Consider the following 20,168-nt stretch of genomic DNA (forward strand, 5'->3'; position numbering starts at 1 on the left):
TTTTGTTATTTTTATGTGATTTTGTTTGATTGTGCTGTTTTTAATTCATGTCGTTTAATTTCATGTAAATGTTAATTTTTCTGCTTTGTTTGTTGCTATTTTGAAGCAATTTCTAACCTTTAATGTAGAAGTTTCAATTTTTTTAAAAAAATTATTTCATGGAATTTATTATTGTTGTTGTAATCAAGCAGTCAGTACACAAGCTTTGTAGTTCAATTGTAATCTACTTGACAGGCCACAGAGAGAAAAATCTAGGAATTTTAGAGGGAGGGAGGGAATACACATAACTATACCGCTACATAATTTCAGAAGTCTTTAACTTGCTGCTTTAACAATGCAAAATCTATACCCAACAAATTGAGCAAGGCCCAACCTGAATACCATCGAATTTTATAGTACTTCTGAATTCTGATTGAAAAAAAAAAGAATACTTCGAACATGAAAAAACATGTTGAAAATTAATAGTAGGGATAATGAATATAAACCACCATACTGGTTCGATAAGTTTTATTTTGTTCACAACTGACTCATGCGGTGTACGCTGAATAAATACAGCTTAACGGAGTTCATTGATGCAGGAGCAACAAATGTTGATGATTCTAATGTAAATTGCTCTTGTGCTTAATTCTGCTAGTAAGGGAGGTCGTTTTTTGACTTTTATAGCTTTGTTTTAACACGTTTCTTATTTGTTTACTTTCTTAAACTAAAAGTGGCTTTTGACGTCATTAGTAGGTGTAATTGAGCTTGAGAATCATGATGTTAATTGCTTAATGCTAAGGTGCAGGGTGGTTTCTGATCTAGGAGACAGGAAAAGTGAGTAAAATATTCTGAAATGTGTTCCTTAATATTGAGATTTGCTGCATGGGCAATTCTTTTTTTTGAGAATTGGTCTAGGATACATGCTCTCCTCGCTGTCTTAGTTACATCAAAGTTCACAGGTTTCCCAAACTCAAATAAACTATTACAAGTAATACATGCTCTCCTCGCTGCCTTAGCAATTGCATCAGCTTCCTAATTTTGCTCTCTCTTCCTCCATTTAATCTGAATGGAGCTCTCTTTCAGTGCCCTGCATGAAAGGTACATATTATAGTATATGTCAGCACTCAAAAAATCACCATTGATTCCTTGCACATTTGCAACCAAAACCCTCTACATTTCCTTCTAAAGGACACCTGTAGAAGTTAATATACATAAATTAATTGACAAAGTGGCACAAGTTCACAAAGCATTCATCCTCTAAAATAACAATACATCAGTGTTCATATATAACACCATTAGAAGCATTGTGCTTAAATAGGTCCAAATTTAAGAGCATATAAGATAAGGCAGTGTTCATATGCCATAGCTAATACAATAGTCCCGAAGGAGGTCCAAATTTAAGACAGAAACAAGTATTACAATGATCATTGTCTGATTTTCATAGCTAATAAAGATGCTACAATATATTAGTAGATCAAACTCCATAGATTGCATCGCACGCGTTTGAAGGCTTCAATAGATGAGATTACCATAGTATCCTGCAGGAGCAAGGAAATCAATAATTCTACCCTATTTTTAAAACAAATATGAATTTTTGAATTGAGACACTTTATCAGAGTCGATCAACATCATTTTACTATAAAAAAATAGCCAAGAAAATAGAAATTGCTGTCTGCCCTACTCCTTAGTCATATTAGACTACTCCGTCGAGTTCAGAAATCAAAATAAAATGACAGAATTCTTTCAACTAAAGGAACTAATGACAGAATTTAAACTATTAAAGATTTAAAGGATGAAGGGACAAACAAGTTACTTAGCCAGAAGAATGTTTAAGACGATGAGCACTTACATGTGTATCACCAATTCGCCATCAGACTTTTTGAGGATCATTAGACACTCGAAAGATGCCCATACATCTTCTTATCAGACTCAATAGATAATAAGAGCTGCTCCTCACTTCCCTGACTTTCTGCAAGCCTTCACATCATTTCAACATTCACATGTAGCCCATGATTTAGCATTGCACTATAAATATCATTATTACGCTGGGCTTGCGCATAGGTAATTTGACCGCTTAAATACAACTGAAACATATTTGAAGCAACTCGTGCAATCAAGCCCTCATTGACAAGTGAATTGTGGCTTCGCTTTCTTGAATTCCCAGAACCGGAAAATTGCTTCACACTGTTATTGGTCATAGACTGAGAAGTTTCAGCCACAGTAATCTGCGGTACCTTTGGTATGAGGCACATGCATAGCTCCTGCAATATTTAGAAACACAATTCAATCTTAGTAGAAAAATTATGCCGGTACCATGCTGTTTTGGAATCAGTTGGAGTTCGTTCTTACCCTGGATCTGTTGCCGCAAACGCACCAATCTATACTCTTACACATATTCATAATCTGTAATAAGGTCAAACATTCCAAGTTTGGATTAGCCCTAACCTCTACTTCTCGATTGTACTTGGCCATAATTGAAATCCACAATTCATTGGTTTCCCAAGTTTTAAAGCACTCTCTAACTTGCTGCATACCATATTCCTTGATCACTAAGCTCAAAAGGTCTCTCTCTTCATTGTTAAATGTAGTTTTGTACAGATGGCCTAGGTTAGTGTATGGGTATGGGTATGACAGCTGGACCCTTGCTCCCTTACTTCTGTTGCCGTGAGATAGCGACCCTCTAAGAGGGGTTTTAAGCCTCCATAATCATTCGTAGCACTGGGCAAACACACAAAATAGCACCCCCATCCACGCAGAAGAAAAATGTAGTCTTTTTATTATTTGTGATTGTGACTGTTTCTTCTTTATTGTGTACAATGTTTCTTCTTGATACGGATCCCAAAGCTGTGGGATTCTTTGGGCATTAAGGATGCTAGGCAGGAGTTGGAGGCTGGGGCATTGGATCAGCACCCATTTCCAATGGCATGGATAATGGACAAGTTGCATTCAAATCCCGCCATTTTCCATGACCACAGGAAAGGTTATCAAAGGAAGATGCACCTCGCTTTTCAGGATCTCAAAGATGAGGTATACTTTCAAAACTTCCTTGTAGATATGTATAATTTTTTTTGGGGGGGGGGGGTTAAATATTCTGTTTCTTGTTGCTGCTTCTGCTGCAGCACTTTTTCTCATTGAGTTCCTTTGTGATTTGGTTATATGGTATGAATGGTATTGGCTCGGTTGAATTATTTAACTTGTGCTGGGAACTGATATGGCTAACCAAAATTTATGGAGATGAAATGTGGACTTAAATGATGCTAATGATGATTTATGGATTGCAATGATGGATTAATGAAAGATGAGAGAATTAATATGAAACTAGTTTTTTGCCCGGCGTTGTCCAGGTGGAGTTTTATTTGCTTAATTGTCATATATACAACGTGTTGCAAGTGGCGTTTATGACAAAACATTCATTTTACTATCAATGTTGTTCGTTATGAAATGAGTTTAAACTATTCATTTGCTATGAATTAATCCATATATCATGTGTAACCCTAACTTTTCCCGTAAAAGTTGCGCCTTTAAAATTACCTACTAATACGGCATTTCATCAACAACAATATGCTTTCAACTGGTTGTAGTCTTTGAGTAGCGAACCAATATCATGAAAATCCAACTTCATTGATCACAATCTCAATGATTTTATACATTCCTCTATAAATACCATGAGCTTCAAAGAGTCTATGACTTAACAAAGACACAAGGTCACACAATCCCGTTCTACTATTCAAAGTTTAAACCTGAGTAATTTAGTGTTTAAAACCAACCATAATAAAAAGAAATAAATCAAACTAAAGAACTTCATCATCTTCGAACTTCATATCGATGCAAGACTCCCGAGATCTCTAGCAAAGATACTTCTTGCCACCACCATAGGTAGTTGTTATTGTAGCCCATATTGCCAAAGCCTCACAATAGAGCTAGCCTTGTATTCAACCTTGTGCCCAATTTTACCAACATGTTGCAGTAATTGCCACAAAAGTATGACTCCTTGGAAGTCTGGTGCAAGTAGCTTCCACCCCGGTTATCATGGTTCTTGGACCACTTTGCTTTGTGCACACCCAACGAAAAGACACAGTAGCTTGTTTAGTTAGTCCATTAATAATTGTGATATCCTCTGAAGTTCAAGGTATATAACATCTAAGTAAAATATGCCTAAAAAGGACATTTAGGCATATGACATATAAGTAAACAATAATTAATATAATAATTATTTTATATTATTTGTATTAATATATTAATACTTGATGATGATATTATGTAGATTCTGACGGTGAAACAATCCACTAACTACAGGCCAGATTCAACAACGAGATCTACAAACCCAGAAGCTAAAAGAGCATACGCATAACAGTCACAACCATACAATGGCACTTTAACCTGTTTTCATCATTAGTTGCCAGTTAACATTCAAGGGCTCATATTAAAACTTTTTTTCCCTAGTTCAAATGATATGGGTCTCTCTACTATCAACAGAGAACGCTTTCTTTCAAGAATTACAATACCTTAAGTTGATCCTCGTCATAAAAGCAACACCCCCTTCAGGTTCGAGTTCGTTAAGTATTTTTAAGGTTCGAGTTCGGCTCGATAGCTTGATAGCTCGATTTAGCATATAGTCCATGAACCCACCATCACCATCATCATAAGATTGATTAACACACCATCACCATCATATATGTGGAAGTGCTTCTTCAAGGTTCGAGCTAACCTCTAATATTGTGATGAAACCCATTTGTTGAGTACTCCTTTAGTACTCTCTATACTCCATTGACGGTTTGTCGTTGACATTTCTACTGGCTAAATGCAGAACTTGCACATTAGAACAACACAGAGAAAAATTACTCTCTAATTACAACTTAAACATATATGTGACACAAGAAAAAATGGGTGGTTCAAGCCTAAGAAAACTACTGAATTCATAATCAAGGCTTCATAATTTTTAGGTGCAAACATTCCCTCATAATTATCGGTGGCCCTCATAAAAATTTAAGTACTACAGTCCTTCAATTTTGGTCATGCTCTTAGGCTCGTGGCTCATCCCGGCCCGACCCAAAAGTTTAATAAATAATTTTTTTAAAAAAGTTAAGGTATAAAAATGATAAAAAGTCAAAAAGCCTAAAAGGCTAAAGCACAACTTTCACTGCCATTTTCACGCCACTTTCTCTACTGTCTACTCTACTACTTCACTGTCAACTCTTCTTCTTCCTTTTTTCTTTAATTTATCTTTTTATTCATTTTTTCTCATTTCAAAATTCCAATTAACTCATTCAACTTCATAACTCAAGAATTAACGAATTGATTCTTCTTATACCTAAGAAAGGCTTTAACTTGCTTGGAAGAAGATGAAGGAAGAAAAGAGGAACATGGAAAGAAGATGTGTGAAGGTGGAGGAAGTGGTGTTGGTTTGCAAAAAACAGTCAACATGACTGTGTCATACTCCAAAGTCCAAATGTTCTTCAATTAAATGTCGAATCTTTCAAATTATTCAATTACATTCTTAAAAGAGGGAGTACTACCCAAGTTATTGACTCTTGTTGTCCAACGTTATTTCTTAGTCACCCTTATGGGGAAATCGGGCTCGCTCGAACCCCCTCCCCCCGAGGGGACTAATGAGCATCGTCGTACGACGAATTGTGTCTGTCCTCATCGTCCGGCGCACGGTGCAAGTTAATCGGACTGACTCCAATGGGGATATGTCGTCAAGTACCCGAAGGCTATCTCCACACGATCATGTTGTTATATTCATTCACACGAGTAGGTTCTTCCAAGATCGAGACCTATTACTGGCCATTCTACTACTTTTTTAGTAGTTGATGTTTTCATTTATTTTCTTCAAAGTTAAAACTTTCAAAGTATAGACAAGCAAGAAATTAAAAGACTAGCTAAGTTAGAGAAAATTGAGTGAGGCCTTGATTATTGAACAAGTACTAGAAGGTCCCCCAACAATGAAGTTTAACCCACGAGTCAATAACTCACGACGCAAATGTCTTCCTTGGTCATTTAAAAAACTCATCAATAATATCCAAGACTTTTGAGTTCCAAACACTCAAACAGACGGTTTTGGTACATGGAATATTAAATAACGAGATCTACAAACCCGTATAAAAATGACGATGAAATGCCGTATTAGTAGGTAATTTTAAAGGCGCGACTTTTACGGGAAAAGTTAGGGTTACACATAATATATGGATTAATTCATAGCAAATGAATAGTTTAAACTCATTTAATAACGAACAACATTGATAGTAAAAAGAATGTTTTATCATAAACGCCACTTGCAACACGTTGTATATATGACAATTAAGCAAATAAAACTTCACCCGGACAACGCCGGGCAAAAAACTAGTTTCATATTAATTCTCTCATCTTTCATTAATCCATCATTTCAATCCATAAATCATCATTAGCATCATTTAAGTCCACATTTCATCTCCATAAATTTTGGTTAGCCATATCAGTTCCTAGCACAAGTTAAATAATTCAACCGAGTCAATACCATTCATACCATATAACCAAATCACAAAGGAACTCAATGAGAAAAAGTGTTGCAGCAGAAGCAGCAACAGCAACAAGAAACAGAATATTTACCCCCCCAAAAAAAAAATTATACATATGTACAAGGAAGTTTTGAAAATATACCTCATCTTTGAGATCCTGAAAAGCGAGGTGCATCTTCCTTTGATAACCTTTCCTGTGGTCATGGAAAATGGCGGGATTTGAATGCAACTTGTCCATTATCCATGCCATTGGAAATGGGTGCTGATCCAATGCCCCAGCCTCCAACTCCTGCCTAGCATCCTTAATGCCCAAAGAATCCCACAGCTTTGGGATCCGTATCAAGAAGAAACATTGTACACAATAAAGAAGAAACAGTCACAATCACAAATAATAAAAAGACTACATTTTTCTTCTGCGTGGATTGGGGGTGCTGTTTTGTGTGTTTGCCCAGTGCTACGAATGATTATGGAGGCTTAAAACCCCTCTTAGAGGGTCACTATCTCACGGCAACAGAAGTAAGGGAGCAAGGGTCCAGCTGTCATACCCATACCCATACACCAACCTAGGCCATCTGTACAAAACTACATTTAACAATGAAAAGAGAGACCTTTTGAGCTTAGTGATCAAGGAATATGGTATGCAGCAAGTTAGAGAGTGCTTTAAAACTTGGGAAACCAATGAATTGTGGATTTCAATTATGGCCAAGTACAATCGAGAAGTAGAGGTTAGGGCTAATCCAAACTTGGAATGTTTGACCTTATTACAGATTATGAATATGTGTAAGAGTATAGATTGGTGCGTTTGCGGCAACAGATCCAGGGTAAGAACGAACTCCAACTGATTCCAAAACAGCATGGTACCGGCATAATTTTTGTACTAAGATTGAATTGTGTTTCTAAATATTGCAGGAGCTATGCATGTGCCTCATACCAAAGGTACCGCAGATTACTGTGGCTGAAACTTCTCAGTCTATGACCAATAACAGTGTGAAGCAATTTTCCGGTTCTGGGAATTCAAGAAAGCGAAGCCACAATTCACTTGTCAATGAGGGCTTGATTGCACGAGTTGCTTCAAATATGTTTCAGTTGTATTTAAGCGGTCAAATTACCTATGCGCAAGCCCAGCGTAATAATGATATTTATAGTGCAATGCTAAATCATGGGCTACATGTGAATGTTGAAATGATGTGAAGGCTTGCAGAAAGTCAGGGAAGTGAGGAGCAGCTCTTATTATCTATTGAGTCTGATAAGAAGATGTATGGGCATCTTTCGAGTGTCTAATGATCCTCAAAAAGTCTGATGGCGAATTGGTGATACGCATGTAAGTGCTCATCGTCTTAAACATTCTTCTGGCTAAGTAACTTGTTTGTCCCTTCATCCTTTAAATCTTTAATAGTTTAAATTATGTCATTAGTTCCTTTAGTTGAAAGAATTCTGTCATTTTATTTTGATTTCTGAACTCGACGGAGTAGTCTAATATGACTAAGGAGTAGGGCAGACAGCAATTTCTATTTTCTTGGCTATTTTTTTATAGTAAAATGATGTTGATCGACTCTGATAAAGTGTCTCAATTCAAAAATTATATTTGTTTAAAAATAGGGTAGAATTATTGATTTCCTTGCTCCTGTAGGATACTATGGTAATCTCATCTATTGAAGCCTTCAAACGCGTGCGATGCAATCTATGGAGTTTGATCTACTAATATATTGTAGCATCTTTATTAGCTATGAAAATCAGACAATGATCATTGTAATACTTGTTTCTGTCTTAAATTTGGACCTCCTTCGGGACTATTGTATTAGCTATGGCATATGAACACTGCCTTATCTTATATGCTCTTAAATTTGGACCTATTTAAGCACAATGCTTCTAATGGTGTTATATATGAACACTGATGTATTGTTATTTTAGAGGATGAATGCTTTGCGAACTTGTGCCACTTTGTCAATTAATTTATGTATATTAACTTCTACAGGTGTCCTTTAGAAGGAAATGTAGAGGGTTTTGGTTGCAAATGTGCAAGGAATCAATGGTGATTTTTTGAGTGCTGACATATACTATAATATGTACCTTTCATGCAGGGCACTGAAAGAGAGCTCCATTCAGATTAAATGGAGGAAGAGAGAGCAAAATTAGGAAGCTGATGCAATTGCTAAGGCAGCGAGGAGAGCATGTATTACTTGTAATAGTTTATTTGAGTTTGGGAAACCTGTGAACTTTGATGTAACTAAGACAGCGAGGAGAGCATGTATCCTAGACCAATTCTCAAAAAAAAGAATTGTCCATGCAGCAAATCTCAATATTAAGGAACACATTTCAGAATATTTTACTCACTTTTCCTGTCTCCTAGATCAGAAACCACCCTGCACCTTAGCATTAAGCAATTAACATCATGATTTTCAAGCTCAATTACACCTACTAATGACGTCAAAAGCCACTTTTAGTTTAAGAAAGTAAACAAATAAGAAATGTGTTAAAGCAAAGCTATAAAAGTCAAAAAACGACCTCCCTTACTAGCAGAATTAAGCACAAGAACAATTTACATTAGAATCATCAACATTTGTTGCTCCTGCATCAATGAACTCCGTTAAGCTGTAGTTATTCAACGTATACCGCATGAGTCAGCTGTGAACAAAATAAAACTTATCGAACCAGTATGGTGGTTTATATTCATTATCCCTACTATTAATTTTCAACATGTTTTTTCATGTTCGAAGTATTCTTTTTTTTTCAATCAGAATTCAGAAGTACTATAAAATTCGATGGTATTCAGGTTGGGCCTTGCATTACAATTTGTTGGGTATAGATTTTGCATTGTCAAAGCAGCAAGTTAAAGACTTCTGAAATTATGTAGGGGTATAGTTATGTGTATTCCCTCCCTCCCTCTAAAATTCCTAGATTTTTCTCTATGTGGCCTGTCAAGTAGATTACAATTGAACTACAAAGCTTGTGTACTGATTGTTGATTACAACAACAACAACAATAAATTCCATGAAATAATTTTTTAAAAAAATTGAAACTTCTACATTAAAGGTTAGAAATTGCTTCAAAATAGCAACAAACAAAGCAGAAAAATTAACATTTACATGAAATTAAACGACATGAATTAAAAACAGCACAATCAAACAAAATCACATAAAAATAACAAAATCAAAATCAAACAAAATCACAATCAAACAAAATCACGACATGAATTAAAACTAACAACATGCAATCATTTATTGTTTCAATTCAAGAAAAAATTACCTTATGAAATTAAACGACATGCAATTCCTCCGAATTTCAATTCAAAAAAATTCAATTCAAGAAACAGTTGAAGAAAATTACCTTATGTGTTTCTGGCTGAGATGAGCCGGATGAGCTGGTTGCTGGCTCTGGCTCTCTCCTCTTTTCACCGCTTAAGGCTCTCTCCTCTGCTGCTGGTGTTTATGTATTTATTGATTTTTTTTTATTTTTTTTTTGTTGAAAATGAACATTAAATAGATGCAGTTGAAGACAACTACAGTTGGGTGTTTATGTGGTTGGAGAAAATGCAGTTGGGTGCAATTACTTTAGGAGTTTAGGTGCATCATTTATTGATTTTTTTTAAAAGTAAAAATTAGAGTTGATCCACAAACCAATGCAGTTGACCGGCTTGGATTCAGGCCTAGAATTATTGCCCAAAGCCCGAAATATTGGAGCGGGATTTTCGAGCTTTTTAGGGTCGGGCCCAAAAAAATTAATTGAGATGTCTGAAAATTGATTTCCAAAGCCGGCGCAAAAAAAGAAAAAATTGGGTCCGACCCGAATCGAGCCGAAAAAGTCTTGCCCAAAGTCCGCATTTTTTCTGGCGGGGCTAATTTTGATCAGCTCTACCTTATAGTATAATATTTGTTACCCTTATTTTTCCGTCACAAACAAAGTGCTTCAACAATTCCGTCATTCTGAACCCTGAAACTAAGTGGGGTGCTTTTGAATCTTTATCTCAAGTCTTTATTCGGTCGGAAGTTACCCCTTGAGAAGTTCAACCATTAGAATTCATACACAAAAGCATTACACACTTATCGGAAAAAACTTGTAATTGCTAAGGCAGCGAGGAGAGCATGTATTACTTGTAATAGCTTATTTGAGTTTGGGAAACCTGTGAACTTTGATTTAACTAAGGCCACGGCCAGTAACTGTACTGAATTTATTGAAGGGTTGTGTCCCTCAAACCAGTTAACTCCTGAACCTGATTGATGTATTAGGCACGAACCCAGGTTTTGTGAGAAGTAAGGGCTAATCCCTTCCGAGACGAGTTGCCCCATTAGGGTTGTGTTTAGGCAGCGTTTGGTTGAAGGAATAGCCTTTCAAGTGGCTCAGTGTTCCCCACGGGGATTATGGCCCAAGGATGTAGCTTTTTTTAAAGCGTGAGGGCCTATTTAGATTGTTATGCACTGCTCTATGTTGCCTTTGTGTTTCTCTCCCTTGCTGGCAGCCTTTGCAAGGTTGATATTTCTGTTGGTATGATGGACTTATGGCCCAAGGATGTAGCTTTTTTAAAGCCTGGGGGCCTATTTAGATTGTTATGAACTCCTATACGTTGCCTTTGTGTTTCTCTCCTTTGCAAGGTTGATAAGTGAGGTATTTGTTACTCACTTTGAGAATCTTTTTGGGTCGAATAACTTAGTGGATGTGCAACCCATAATCGAAAAAGTGCATGCAACAGTATCTAGTGAAATGTTTGATTTGCTTGATGCGGAGTGCGCAGGGGAAGAAATATATGAAACACTACTTCAAAAGCATCCGACAAAAGCTCCTGGTCCAGATGGGATGTGTGCATTATTTTATCAGAAATTCAGGAGTATCACTGGCCCGAATGTGATTAGCAAAGTCTTAGAGGTTTTAAATGGAGGTGATGGTATACGAGCGATCAATCAGACACATATTGTTTTGATTCCGAAAAAAAGGTGTGTGAGTCTCGGGCGGATTACACACCCATTAGTTTGTGTAATGTGCTCTATAAGATTGTATCGAAGGTTCTTGCTAATCTTTTAAGAAAGGTCCTCCCTACAATAATACATGAGCCACAATACCTAGGACTCAAATTGGACTTGAGTAAAGCCTACGACAGGGTTGAGTGGGGCTTTCTGCAAGAAATGATGGCAAAAATAGGGTTTCCTAGCAAGTTTGTCCAAGCTATTATGAGATGTGTTAACTCTGCCTTGTTCTCAATTTTGGTTAACGGCCAACCTTCTAGGAAGTTACTCCCCTCTCGGAGTCTTTGACAAGGTGATCCACTCTCACCTTTTCCATTTATTACGTGTGCTGAGCGTTTATCAGTTTTGCTTAGAGAGGTGGAAAGTAACGAGATTCATGGAGTTAAAATTGGAAGAAAGGTCGCGCCTATTTCCCATCTTTTTTTAGCAAATGATAGTCTCCTGTTTATTTGAGCAAATGATGCATAAGTGGAAAAAGTCCTGGATATTTTTTCTATCTATGAAGTTGCTTTAGGTCTAAAGTTGAATATGGAAAGCCGAAACGTTGAGCCACAGAAGAAAGATTTGCTTCAGATGAAGTTGAAATTTAAGACAGTTGAAGAACACGACAAATACCTTGGGCTCCCAACCTACAATAACTTTGCTATGGAGATGCGAGACATCAAAGCACAAATGCAATCCCTGGATAAAAGAATGGATGAAATGGAAAAGAAGGAGGAGATGTATTGGAGGCAGAGAAATAGACAAGAGTGGTTGTGGAATGGGGACAAAATACAATTTTTTTCCACGCTAAAGCTAAGAAAAGAAAGGAGCGAAATAATATAGTGAGTGTGTGAAAGATGATGTCGGAATTGTGTATGAAGATGAAGATCCCTAAAATACCATACAAGTTGAAACGAGAAAATCAAAAACCCTAAGGAGGAAAAACACTTAGTTAAAAACGTATCCAAAGAGATATGAGGAAAAGAAAAACAAAGACGAGAAAAAAAATTGTTTACCAAAACTAGACATAAAAAGTCATCAATTAAGCGGCCTATCTTATATTGTTTCATACCTTGATATAGGTATGACAACAACGCCGCACCTCAAGCATATGAGTCCACCTCGTCCAGTTTTTCGACAAATTGGACGTAGGATGTGTAGCAATCATGTCCAGATGAAACTGGAACGATGATGCAGCACACTATCACGAGGAGAATTGTCTTGATCATCTGATCAATTGGCCTTTCCCGATCAATGCATATAGTCTTCAGTTGCGGTTGACCTAGTTTGTGCGTTTGTACGGGTAGACCAAATACCCGGGTTAAAGCCGTCAAATCCTTACTGTTTTCGGGGATAACTGGTTTGTCCATCCAGTCAAATACAGAACGTCATCTAGCGTGACGTTCATGCATTGACCACCACAGACGCTAAAACAGTATATTCCATTTTCATCTTCTTCCGTATAATATTGCATGAATGTTTCAAACAACGGTGTTGAAAAGTTCACTTGGCCATGAGATTGGTGAACTTTAACAATCTCAGCAAGAAACTCCCCTCATCGTTGGAATTAATACGCTCATCAATCAAGTTTTGAAATGTAGTATTTAATCTCCCTAGCACTTCAAGTTCTTCAGTATGGAAAAAAAATTACAGATAAATTTCCAATAAACAAGTGTTAAATTGACAAACCAACCCCCTCCGCAAAACATCCAGAAAGAGTCTAAAGATCACGAAAGAGATTCATGGTATGAAATCCTATTTTTGTTTTGGGCAGGGCAGTTGTTGACATGTTGCAGTCATGGATATACCTTGTGACATATTATTATTAGCATAAAAAAGGTATGAGATAAATGCTCCAAGATGGATACATTGTATGCAATGTGGTCAGGATTAGATACTACATTTCAAAAGTTGATTGATGAGCGGATTAATTCCAATGGTGAGGGGAGTTCCTTGCTGAGATTGTTAAAGATTCACCAATCTCATGGCCAAGTGAACTTTCCAACACCATTGTTTGAAACGTTCATGCAATATTATAAGGAAGAAAATCGAAATGGAATACACTATTTTAAGTTATGTGGTGGTCAATACATGAACGTCAAGCTAAAGGACGTTCTGTATTTGACTGGTTTGCCCGTTAGGGGTAGACCAGTTATCCCTGAAAATAGTAAGGACTTGACGACTTTCACCCGGGTATTTGGTCTACCTGTACAAACGCACAAACTAGGTCTACCACACTTAAGACTATCTGCATTCCTCGAGAAAGGTCAAGTGATCAGAGGATCAAGACAGTCCTCCTCATGATAGTGTGCTGCATCATCGTTTCAGTTTCATCTAGACATGATTGTTATACATCCTACGTCCAATTTATCGAAAAATTAAATGAGGTGGACTCATATGCCTAGGGTGAGGCGCTTTGTCATACTTAAGTCAAGGTATGAAATAGTATAAGATGGGCCGCTTAATTGATGGCTTTTTATGGCTATTTTTGGTAAGCAATTTTTTTTTCTCGTCTATGTTTTTCTTTTACTCGTATCTCTTTTGATACGTTTTAACTAAGTGTTTTTTTCCCTATTAGAGTTTTTTCTTTTCTCGTTTCAACTTGTATGGTATCTTTGAAATTGATCTTCAGCCAAAGATGCCTCACACGTTGGCAATGATGGTGAAAGAAATTTCGAAAAAAAAAAAGCAAAAACCACTACCACAAGAAGCATACTCACAAGTTGGAAGGGCAGCTGACGCAGCTAGTTTCACTCCTTCAATCAACGGAGGCGGTAAGTAAATTTATGCTCTTTGGCTGCCTTTGTGCTTCTCCCCGTTGCTGGCAGCCTCTGCAAGGTGCTTCCTTCCCAGACAGTTCCCCCGTTAGGGTTGGGTTTTGGCAGCATTTGGTTGAAGGAATAGCCTTTCAAGTTGATGAGTGTTGCCCATGGGGCTTATGGCCCAAGGATGTAGCTTTTTTAAAGCATAAGGGTCTATTTTTCCCCCTTGTTGGCAGCCTTTGCAAGGTGCAAGACACCTTTCTTCCGAGACGAGTTGCCCCCTTAGGGTTGGGTTTTAGGAGCGTTTGGTTGAAGGAATAGCCTTTCAAGTTGCTTAGTGTTTCCCATGGGGTTTATGGCCCAAAGATGTAGCTTTTTTAAAGCCTTAGGGCCTATTTAGATTGTTATGTATGTTGCCTTTGTGTTGTTTGAAATTCTTTGAAATTTTATTTTCCCATGCAATTATATTTCCTACTAAGTGTTGTTTGGTTGACATTGTTTAGCATAGGAAGCTGAACTTCCTAGGAATTGGAATTTCTTAGTGTTGTTTGGTTGACAAATTCATGGGAAGTTGAATTTTCTAGGAAGTTCCACTTTCCACAAAATGGAGAAATTACTTACCTAGGGGACCGTAAAAATTCTCATGAAACTTTCACTTCCCATGAATTACCAAACAACATTTACCAATTCCTAGGAAATATAATTACATGGAAAAATAAATTTCGAAGGAATTTGCATTCCCTACATTCTACCAAATTAGGAAGTGCTAAATGTTATTTGGTAATTCATGGAAAGTAAAAGTTCCATAGGAATTTTCACTTACCTAGGTCCCCCCAAGGTAAGTAATTTCCTTCATTTTGTGGGAAGTGAAACTTCCTAAGAAATTCTACTTCCCATTAATTTGTCAACCAAACAATACCAAGAAATTCAAATTCCTAGGAAGTCCAACTTCCTATACTAAACAATGTCAACCAAACAACACCTAAGTTAGGCGTCAAGTTACCGCTTTCTCATATACACCTGTAATCTGGGCTTCTTACTGGTGATAAATAATCATTTTGCAAGTAGGTGCACATGCAATTGAAGTACGAGATGTTCCTGTTTAATCCATGTTTAAAGCTAACTACACAGTCCACAACTGGAAGTAATGAAACATACACAATCTCCTAAAATGATAAGAATCATAATGCATGTTCTCAGCTATAGTAGTCTATCTGGTAATTCACTTGTTCTTATCAAAGAATTCTCGTGGTTCAGTGTACACACTAGACAAAACTGCAGCTCTTGGGACATAGAGAACTCTCACTAAGTATATATATATATATATATATATATATATATATATATATATAGTGTGTGTGTGTGCGCGTGTGTGTGCGCGCGCGCCAATCATTCAAGCAGTAGCATCAACATAATTTTACATACTCCAGGAATGACACAAAAACAATATATGCTTTTCTACAGAGTACTTATGCAAGCCACAGCAGACAGCAGCATCAACTCTCATGCTATTCAACTCTACCTGTCCACCCTCACAGATAGAGGGGGAAAGAAAGGAAAAGAAGGAAAGAGAGGGCCATGTACATCAAGATGGAACGCAGGAAAAAATTCAAAGAATATATTTTAGTATCTAGGACCTAAATGTTAAAAAAAGCAGGTCCCACACCTTGGAGCAATCGAAACCTTAGCTTGTTAAAGGTTTACCCATATGGGCAAATATCCCTCCAAAGGACAACTCCTCTCCAGATTGGAAGTTCAAGACTCCCCTGACGATTGCTTTGCTTCCCCCTCTTGAGACTGCAATGCAAGAAATGTCATCAATACTCTAGAAGTTTACAGTGTGATAGAAAAATCTACAAAGGACATGTATGGCCATCTAAATCAAATCCAGCAATATAAAGTTTAAATAGCTTCAACAGCTGAAATGATTCGCATTGCATAAACATTAAACATAGAAATCAATTTATTCACGGGTGGCAAGGGAAGTGGGGAAGATAGTTACTTACCCGTTCGGAGAGACTAGGTTGCGTGGAAGACTTGAGCTGGGAGTTTTCCATGTTTGCAAGCAGCTGCGTTACAGTTTTTAAATGAGGAATGCTGCACATTTAAACAAACAAGATGAGGATATGGAAAGGGGAATGACCAAATGATTTAACTGGCAGATAATTTACTGATTCAATAAAAATCTGGTCTAACTCCCTGGAAAAAAAAGAAATACTATCAAAATACACAAACCTGTGTAATCCATTTTCCATATATGCATCAAGTGATGAAATCACTAGTGGCAGCTGCTGCAACACCTGCATCATTGCTAGAGCAATTCAGAAAAAAACTTGAACTGAGGCAAACTGCACTAACGTGTTCCACAAGAGATTTTAACATACTTGCCCTGTATTCTGATGGTATCTTTTTGCCAAAAGGTTCTTGGGAAGCTTAGCCAGGTGACCCTATACATGAACAAAATCAACATGATCAACCAGCTTAGTTGCTATAGATGTCGTTGTTCATTCAAGGAGCTCAGACATTTCAGAGAAACAGGTCTCAACCCCATTTGGAAGACAAGTCAGTTCATTTGTTTGCCCTGCATCACCAGATACCTTGCTATCGGTATCATAAAAACAACACACAACTTAATTAGGCACACACCTTTTACTAGTTCTTCGCTATCACGGAACCCAAAAAAAGCTATGTAAAAGCTTTCTCCACCTTGAAACTAAAATTCGTTTCTTTTGCTTTCTCAACCTAGGTTATGAAATAATTTGATGCATCAGCTACTTCACCACTCAACTAGTAATTTTTTCTGCTTATTGGTATTCACCTACTAAAAGGCTTTTACTCAAAATTTTCATTGATCCTGTCAGTTCTCCCATTAAGAATTCAGCTTGATTTCTTATTATCCTTATTTTAACTTACTCTTTATTCATAATACCATTGCTTCAATGTAACTAAAGTGTCTTCGTCAATTCCATTTTTTATGAGTTGTGATACACCAAGCATTTCTTTATATAGTATGTGGGTACATATAGTTTCCCATTTGGCCCCCCCTTAATCAGCAATTTTCCTTGCCAAATGAACAAGACAATCTAGGCACTTGATCAAATTAGGGTTCAGTATGCACAATAAGTTAGGTATCAACCAAGCTTGTCTGTCAAAATCAACTGAACAAAGCAAGAGAACATCAAACTTGGCCAACTGACTATTCCCGTTATCCACAAAAATAGGTAGGTTCATATCTAGCTTGAACCAAAAAAATAAAAAAAGGAACTTATCTCGTATAATTGGTAATTATTTACTTGTTATTAATTAGGATGTGTTTTCTTCACCTTAAAAATTTTATTAGACAAATAAGTACAAATTCAAATAAATTCCAACAGAATCTAACAAGTTTTGATAAGTTCCAATAACATCAAATATAAGTTCCAATAAGTTATAAAAAGTTCCGACAAGTTTTATTCAGATAAGTTCAACAAATTTCAAGTGAAGATAATTCACCTTTCACAGTGTTCCCTTTTTTTTTTTGCAATAAGTACACAAGAAAAAAAAACTAAACTAACCCACTACTCATTGCCAAAAGCCATTTCGTGGGATACAAGATCAGGGATACAACTATTATTACAGATCAAAACACTATTAGAGAAACCAATACTCGACTTACTCAACTTGATTAAAAATTCTATTTTGGGCCTAAGCTCGGATTTACACGCCAAGATGACGAGGTAGTTTCTATACATTCATTATTCTATCATCCACATCATTTTCAGTTACCCATCAAGTTGTTCATCTAACAAAAATATTCACACTTACGCGCTATTTGTCACTCAGCATTCGAAAAAAGTACTAAGAAGTCCAATTTTTAGTATCTTCTTTTGGCCAAATGTTAAAAAATACTTCATATTTACATATTCTATTAATATGATAATTACTGGAGTTCCCTAATTTCTAAAAGAAATTCAGAAAATCAATCAATGAGCAAAATCAAGAACAATGTATAACTCAATCAATCCTAAACCGAAGCTCAAAATTAAGGACCAAAATCACATTCAAATATGCAGTTTCAAGAACCCTAGAAAATCGACAATAAGAAAATTGGGAAATGAAAATAACTATCTTCAACAAGTACAAGTAAACAATATGTCGAATTTATCAAGTTCGCAAAAATGTTAGGAATTTCCATAAATCACGAATCATGAGAAGAGAGAGAAAGATGCCTGAGAGGGAGAAGATTGCTGCATAAGTTGCAGAAGATTAGAGGTGGATTGAATTGACTGCGATATTTGATCTGCTACCGATGCTTTCGCCGTTCCTTCTCTTGTTGATCCCACTCGCCCTCCCACCGTCGCCATTTTCGCCCTTCTCCACAACTTCTTTGCTCATATAGTCATATGCCTAGTTAATGTAAATAACATATACCCGGTCGCTCATCTAACTTCGTTGGTAAAATCTTGATGAGATATATACTAAATATCGTCTACCTTATTGTACTTAATACTAGTAGTTTTGTAACACCAAAAGAAAAACATGTATTGAAATATAGACTTTATGAGTTATAACATAGTAACGTCCCTATTTACTAAATGTATCAACAACAATTAACTTTGACATATTTAACTAATGTTATTTAAACCCCAAAACTTCCACACTTTTAAGTTGAATAAATAATTGTAATAAAACCTATATAAATGTAACCTCTTATAACTTTAATTTGATATATGAAATTATTGTTCACTTTAGCACTATATATTCGCATATTGATAGGATGTGTAATCACCAAAAGTAAAAATAGTTTTCTCCTTTGAGTTAGAATGGATTCAAAATATAGGTGTATGAGAGGCTTTAGTTTAAATTTTCTCATACTTTTATTCTTGGTAATAGTGATACAATCAACTCAGTCACATTCTCTACCTCTCACTGAAAAACAAAAATTATCACCATCTTTTGACAAATCTATTGGAAATTTGTCACGTTTAGATAAGAGAAAATGGTGGTGTCCTGAACCGTATGAACCTGAATGTGAGGATGCTATCATAGGGTTACAAGTTTGTGAGTATGATGCATTGCGATCACTCAAGAAAGGTAAAATCATAGTAAGTCCATTGTGTTGTGAGGTTGTGAAGGAATTGGACAAAAAATGTGTGTTTCACATTTTATTTAGACGAGTACATTTGCTTCCCTACTTCAAGAAATATTGTGATCATGCTAAGACAAAACCAACACCAATTTCACCTCCTCCACACGATTTGACCTCTCCACCACCCCAACAAATTATAAGATCTCCTCCACCGGCGTCTTTGTCGCCAGTCGAACAACCTCCAACATCGCCTATCAAAGAGAACCCCCCAAAATCCCATTCACCATGGTCGCCAATCGAACAACCTCCTACGATCCCATCACCGGAAGAAGGGAGCCCGCCAACAACCCTAAAACCAACATCACCTTCACCATCATCGCCAATTGAACAACCATCTACACCTCCATCGCCTAAACAAGGGCATGCACCAACACCCCTCGAATCAAAAGCACCTTTACCATGGTCGCCAGTTGAACGACCCCCAATATTCACAACCCCACCAACTGAACAAGGGAATCCACCAACACCGGTAGACCCAAAAGCGCCTATTTCATGGTCGCCAGTTGAGCAACCTCCAACATTCACAAATCCACCACCTAAAGAAGGGGACTCGCCAACACCCATCACATCAAAATCCCCTGTACCAACTCCATCAATCATTGAACCTATGGTTCCATCGCCATCGGCTGAGCAAGGTCACACACCACTACCACCTTCAATCGGGTTTCCACAAGCGCCAGAAGGACAAAGTTCTTCAACTCAACCTCCTACTGCAGAACCCCATATAGTTTACTCTCCTGCACATTCACCTGGAGGTTGCAATTGTATTTGTCCACACGCTAATTATTAATTACTCAATTAACTTCACTAATTAACTTTTGATTTGTAAGAATAAGCATATTAATAAGATCAATACATATTC

At 36.9% G+C, this 20,168-nt stretch overlaps 2 protein-coding genes across 2 annotated transcripts; both read right to left on the reverse strand.

Moving 5' to 3' along the window:
* Positions 1-15,579: 15,579 nt before the first annotated feature.
* On the reverse strand, positions 15,580-18,607 carry LOC104892963 (tobamovirus multiplication protein 2B). Its single transcript, XM_010678989.4, has 5 exons — positions 18,387-18,607; positions 16,563-16,625; positions 16,414-16,478; positions 16,185-16,275; positions 15,580-15,975 (listed from the first exon to the last, which is right to left on the reverse strand). The coding sequence occupies exons 1-5, from the start codon at positions 18,519-18,521 to the stop codon at positions 15,934-15,936; spliced, it is 396 nt and encodes a 131-aa protein (XP_010677291.3). The 5' UTR covers positions 18,522-18,607; the 3' UTR covers positions 15,580-15,933.
* A 762-nt stretch (positions 18,608-19,369) lies between these two features.
* Positions 19,370-19,906, reverse strand: LOC104892991 (uncharacterized). The gene has a single exon (XM_010679019.2). The coding sequence runs from the start codon at positions 19,904-19,906 to the stop codon at positions 19,370-19,372; it is 537 nt and encodes a 178-aa protein (XP_010677321.2).
* Positions 19,907-20,168: the final 262 nt, after the last annotated feature.

This window comes from Beta vulgaris, chromosome 5, assembly GCF_026745355.1.
Source record: "Beta vulgaris subsp. vulgaris cultivar EL10 chromosome 5, EL10.2, whole genome shotgun sequence".
Classification (NCBI taxonomy): domain Eukaryota; kingdom Viridiplantae; phylum Streptophyta; class Magnoliopsida; order Caryophyllales; family Amaranthaceae; genus Beta; species Beta vulgaris.

Bases quoted from the DNA above. Each gene is read 5' to 3' on its own strand.
- LOC104892963 (XM_010678989.4), bottom strand. From the start codon at position 18,521: ATGGCGACGGTGGGAGGGCGAGTGGGATCAACAAGAGAAGGAACGGCG. The intron at 16,479-16,562 runs GTATGTTAAAAT...GCAATGATGCAG, and splicing joins ACCATCAGAATACAGGGCAA to GTGTTGCAGCAGCTGCCACT. The intron at 16,276-16,413 runs GTTTGTGTATTT...TTAAATGTGCAG, and splicing joins ATGGAAAATGGATTACACAG to CATTCCTCATTTAAAAACTG.
- LOC104892991 (XM_010679019.2), bottom strand. From the start codon at position 19,906: ATGATTGATGGAGTTGGTACAGGGGATTTTGATGTGATGGGTGTTGGC.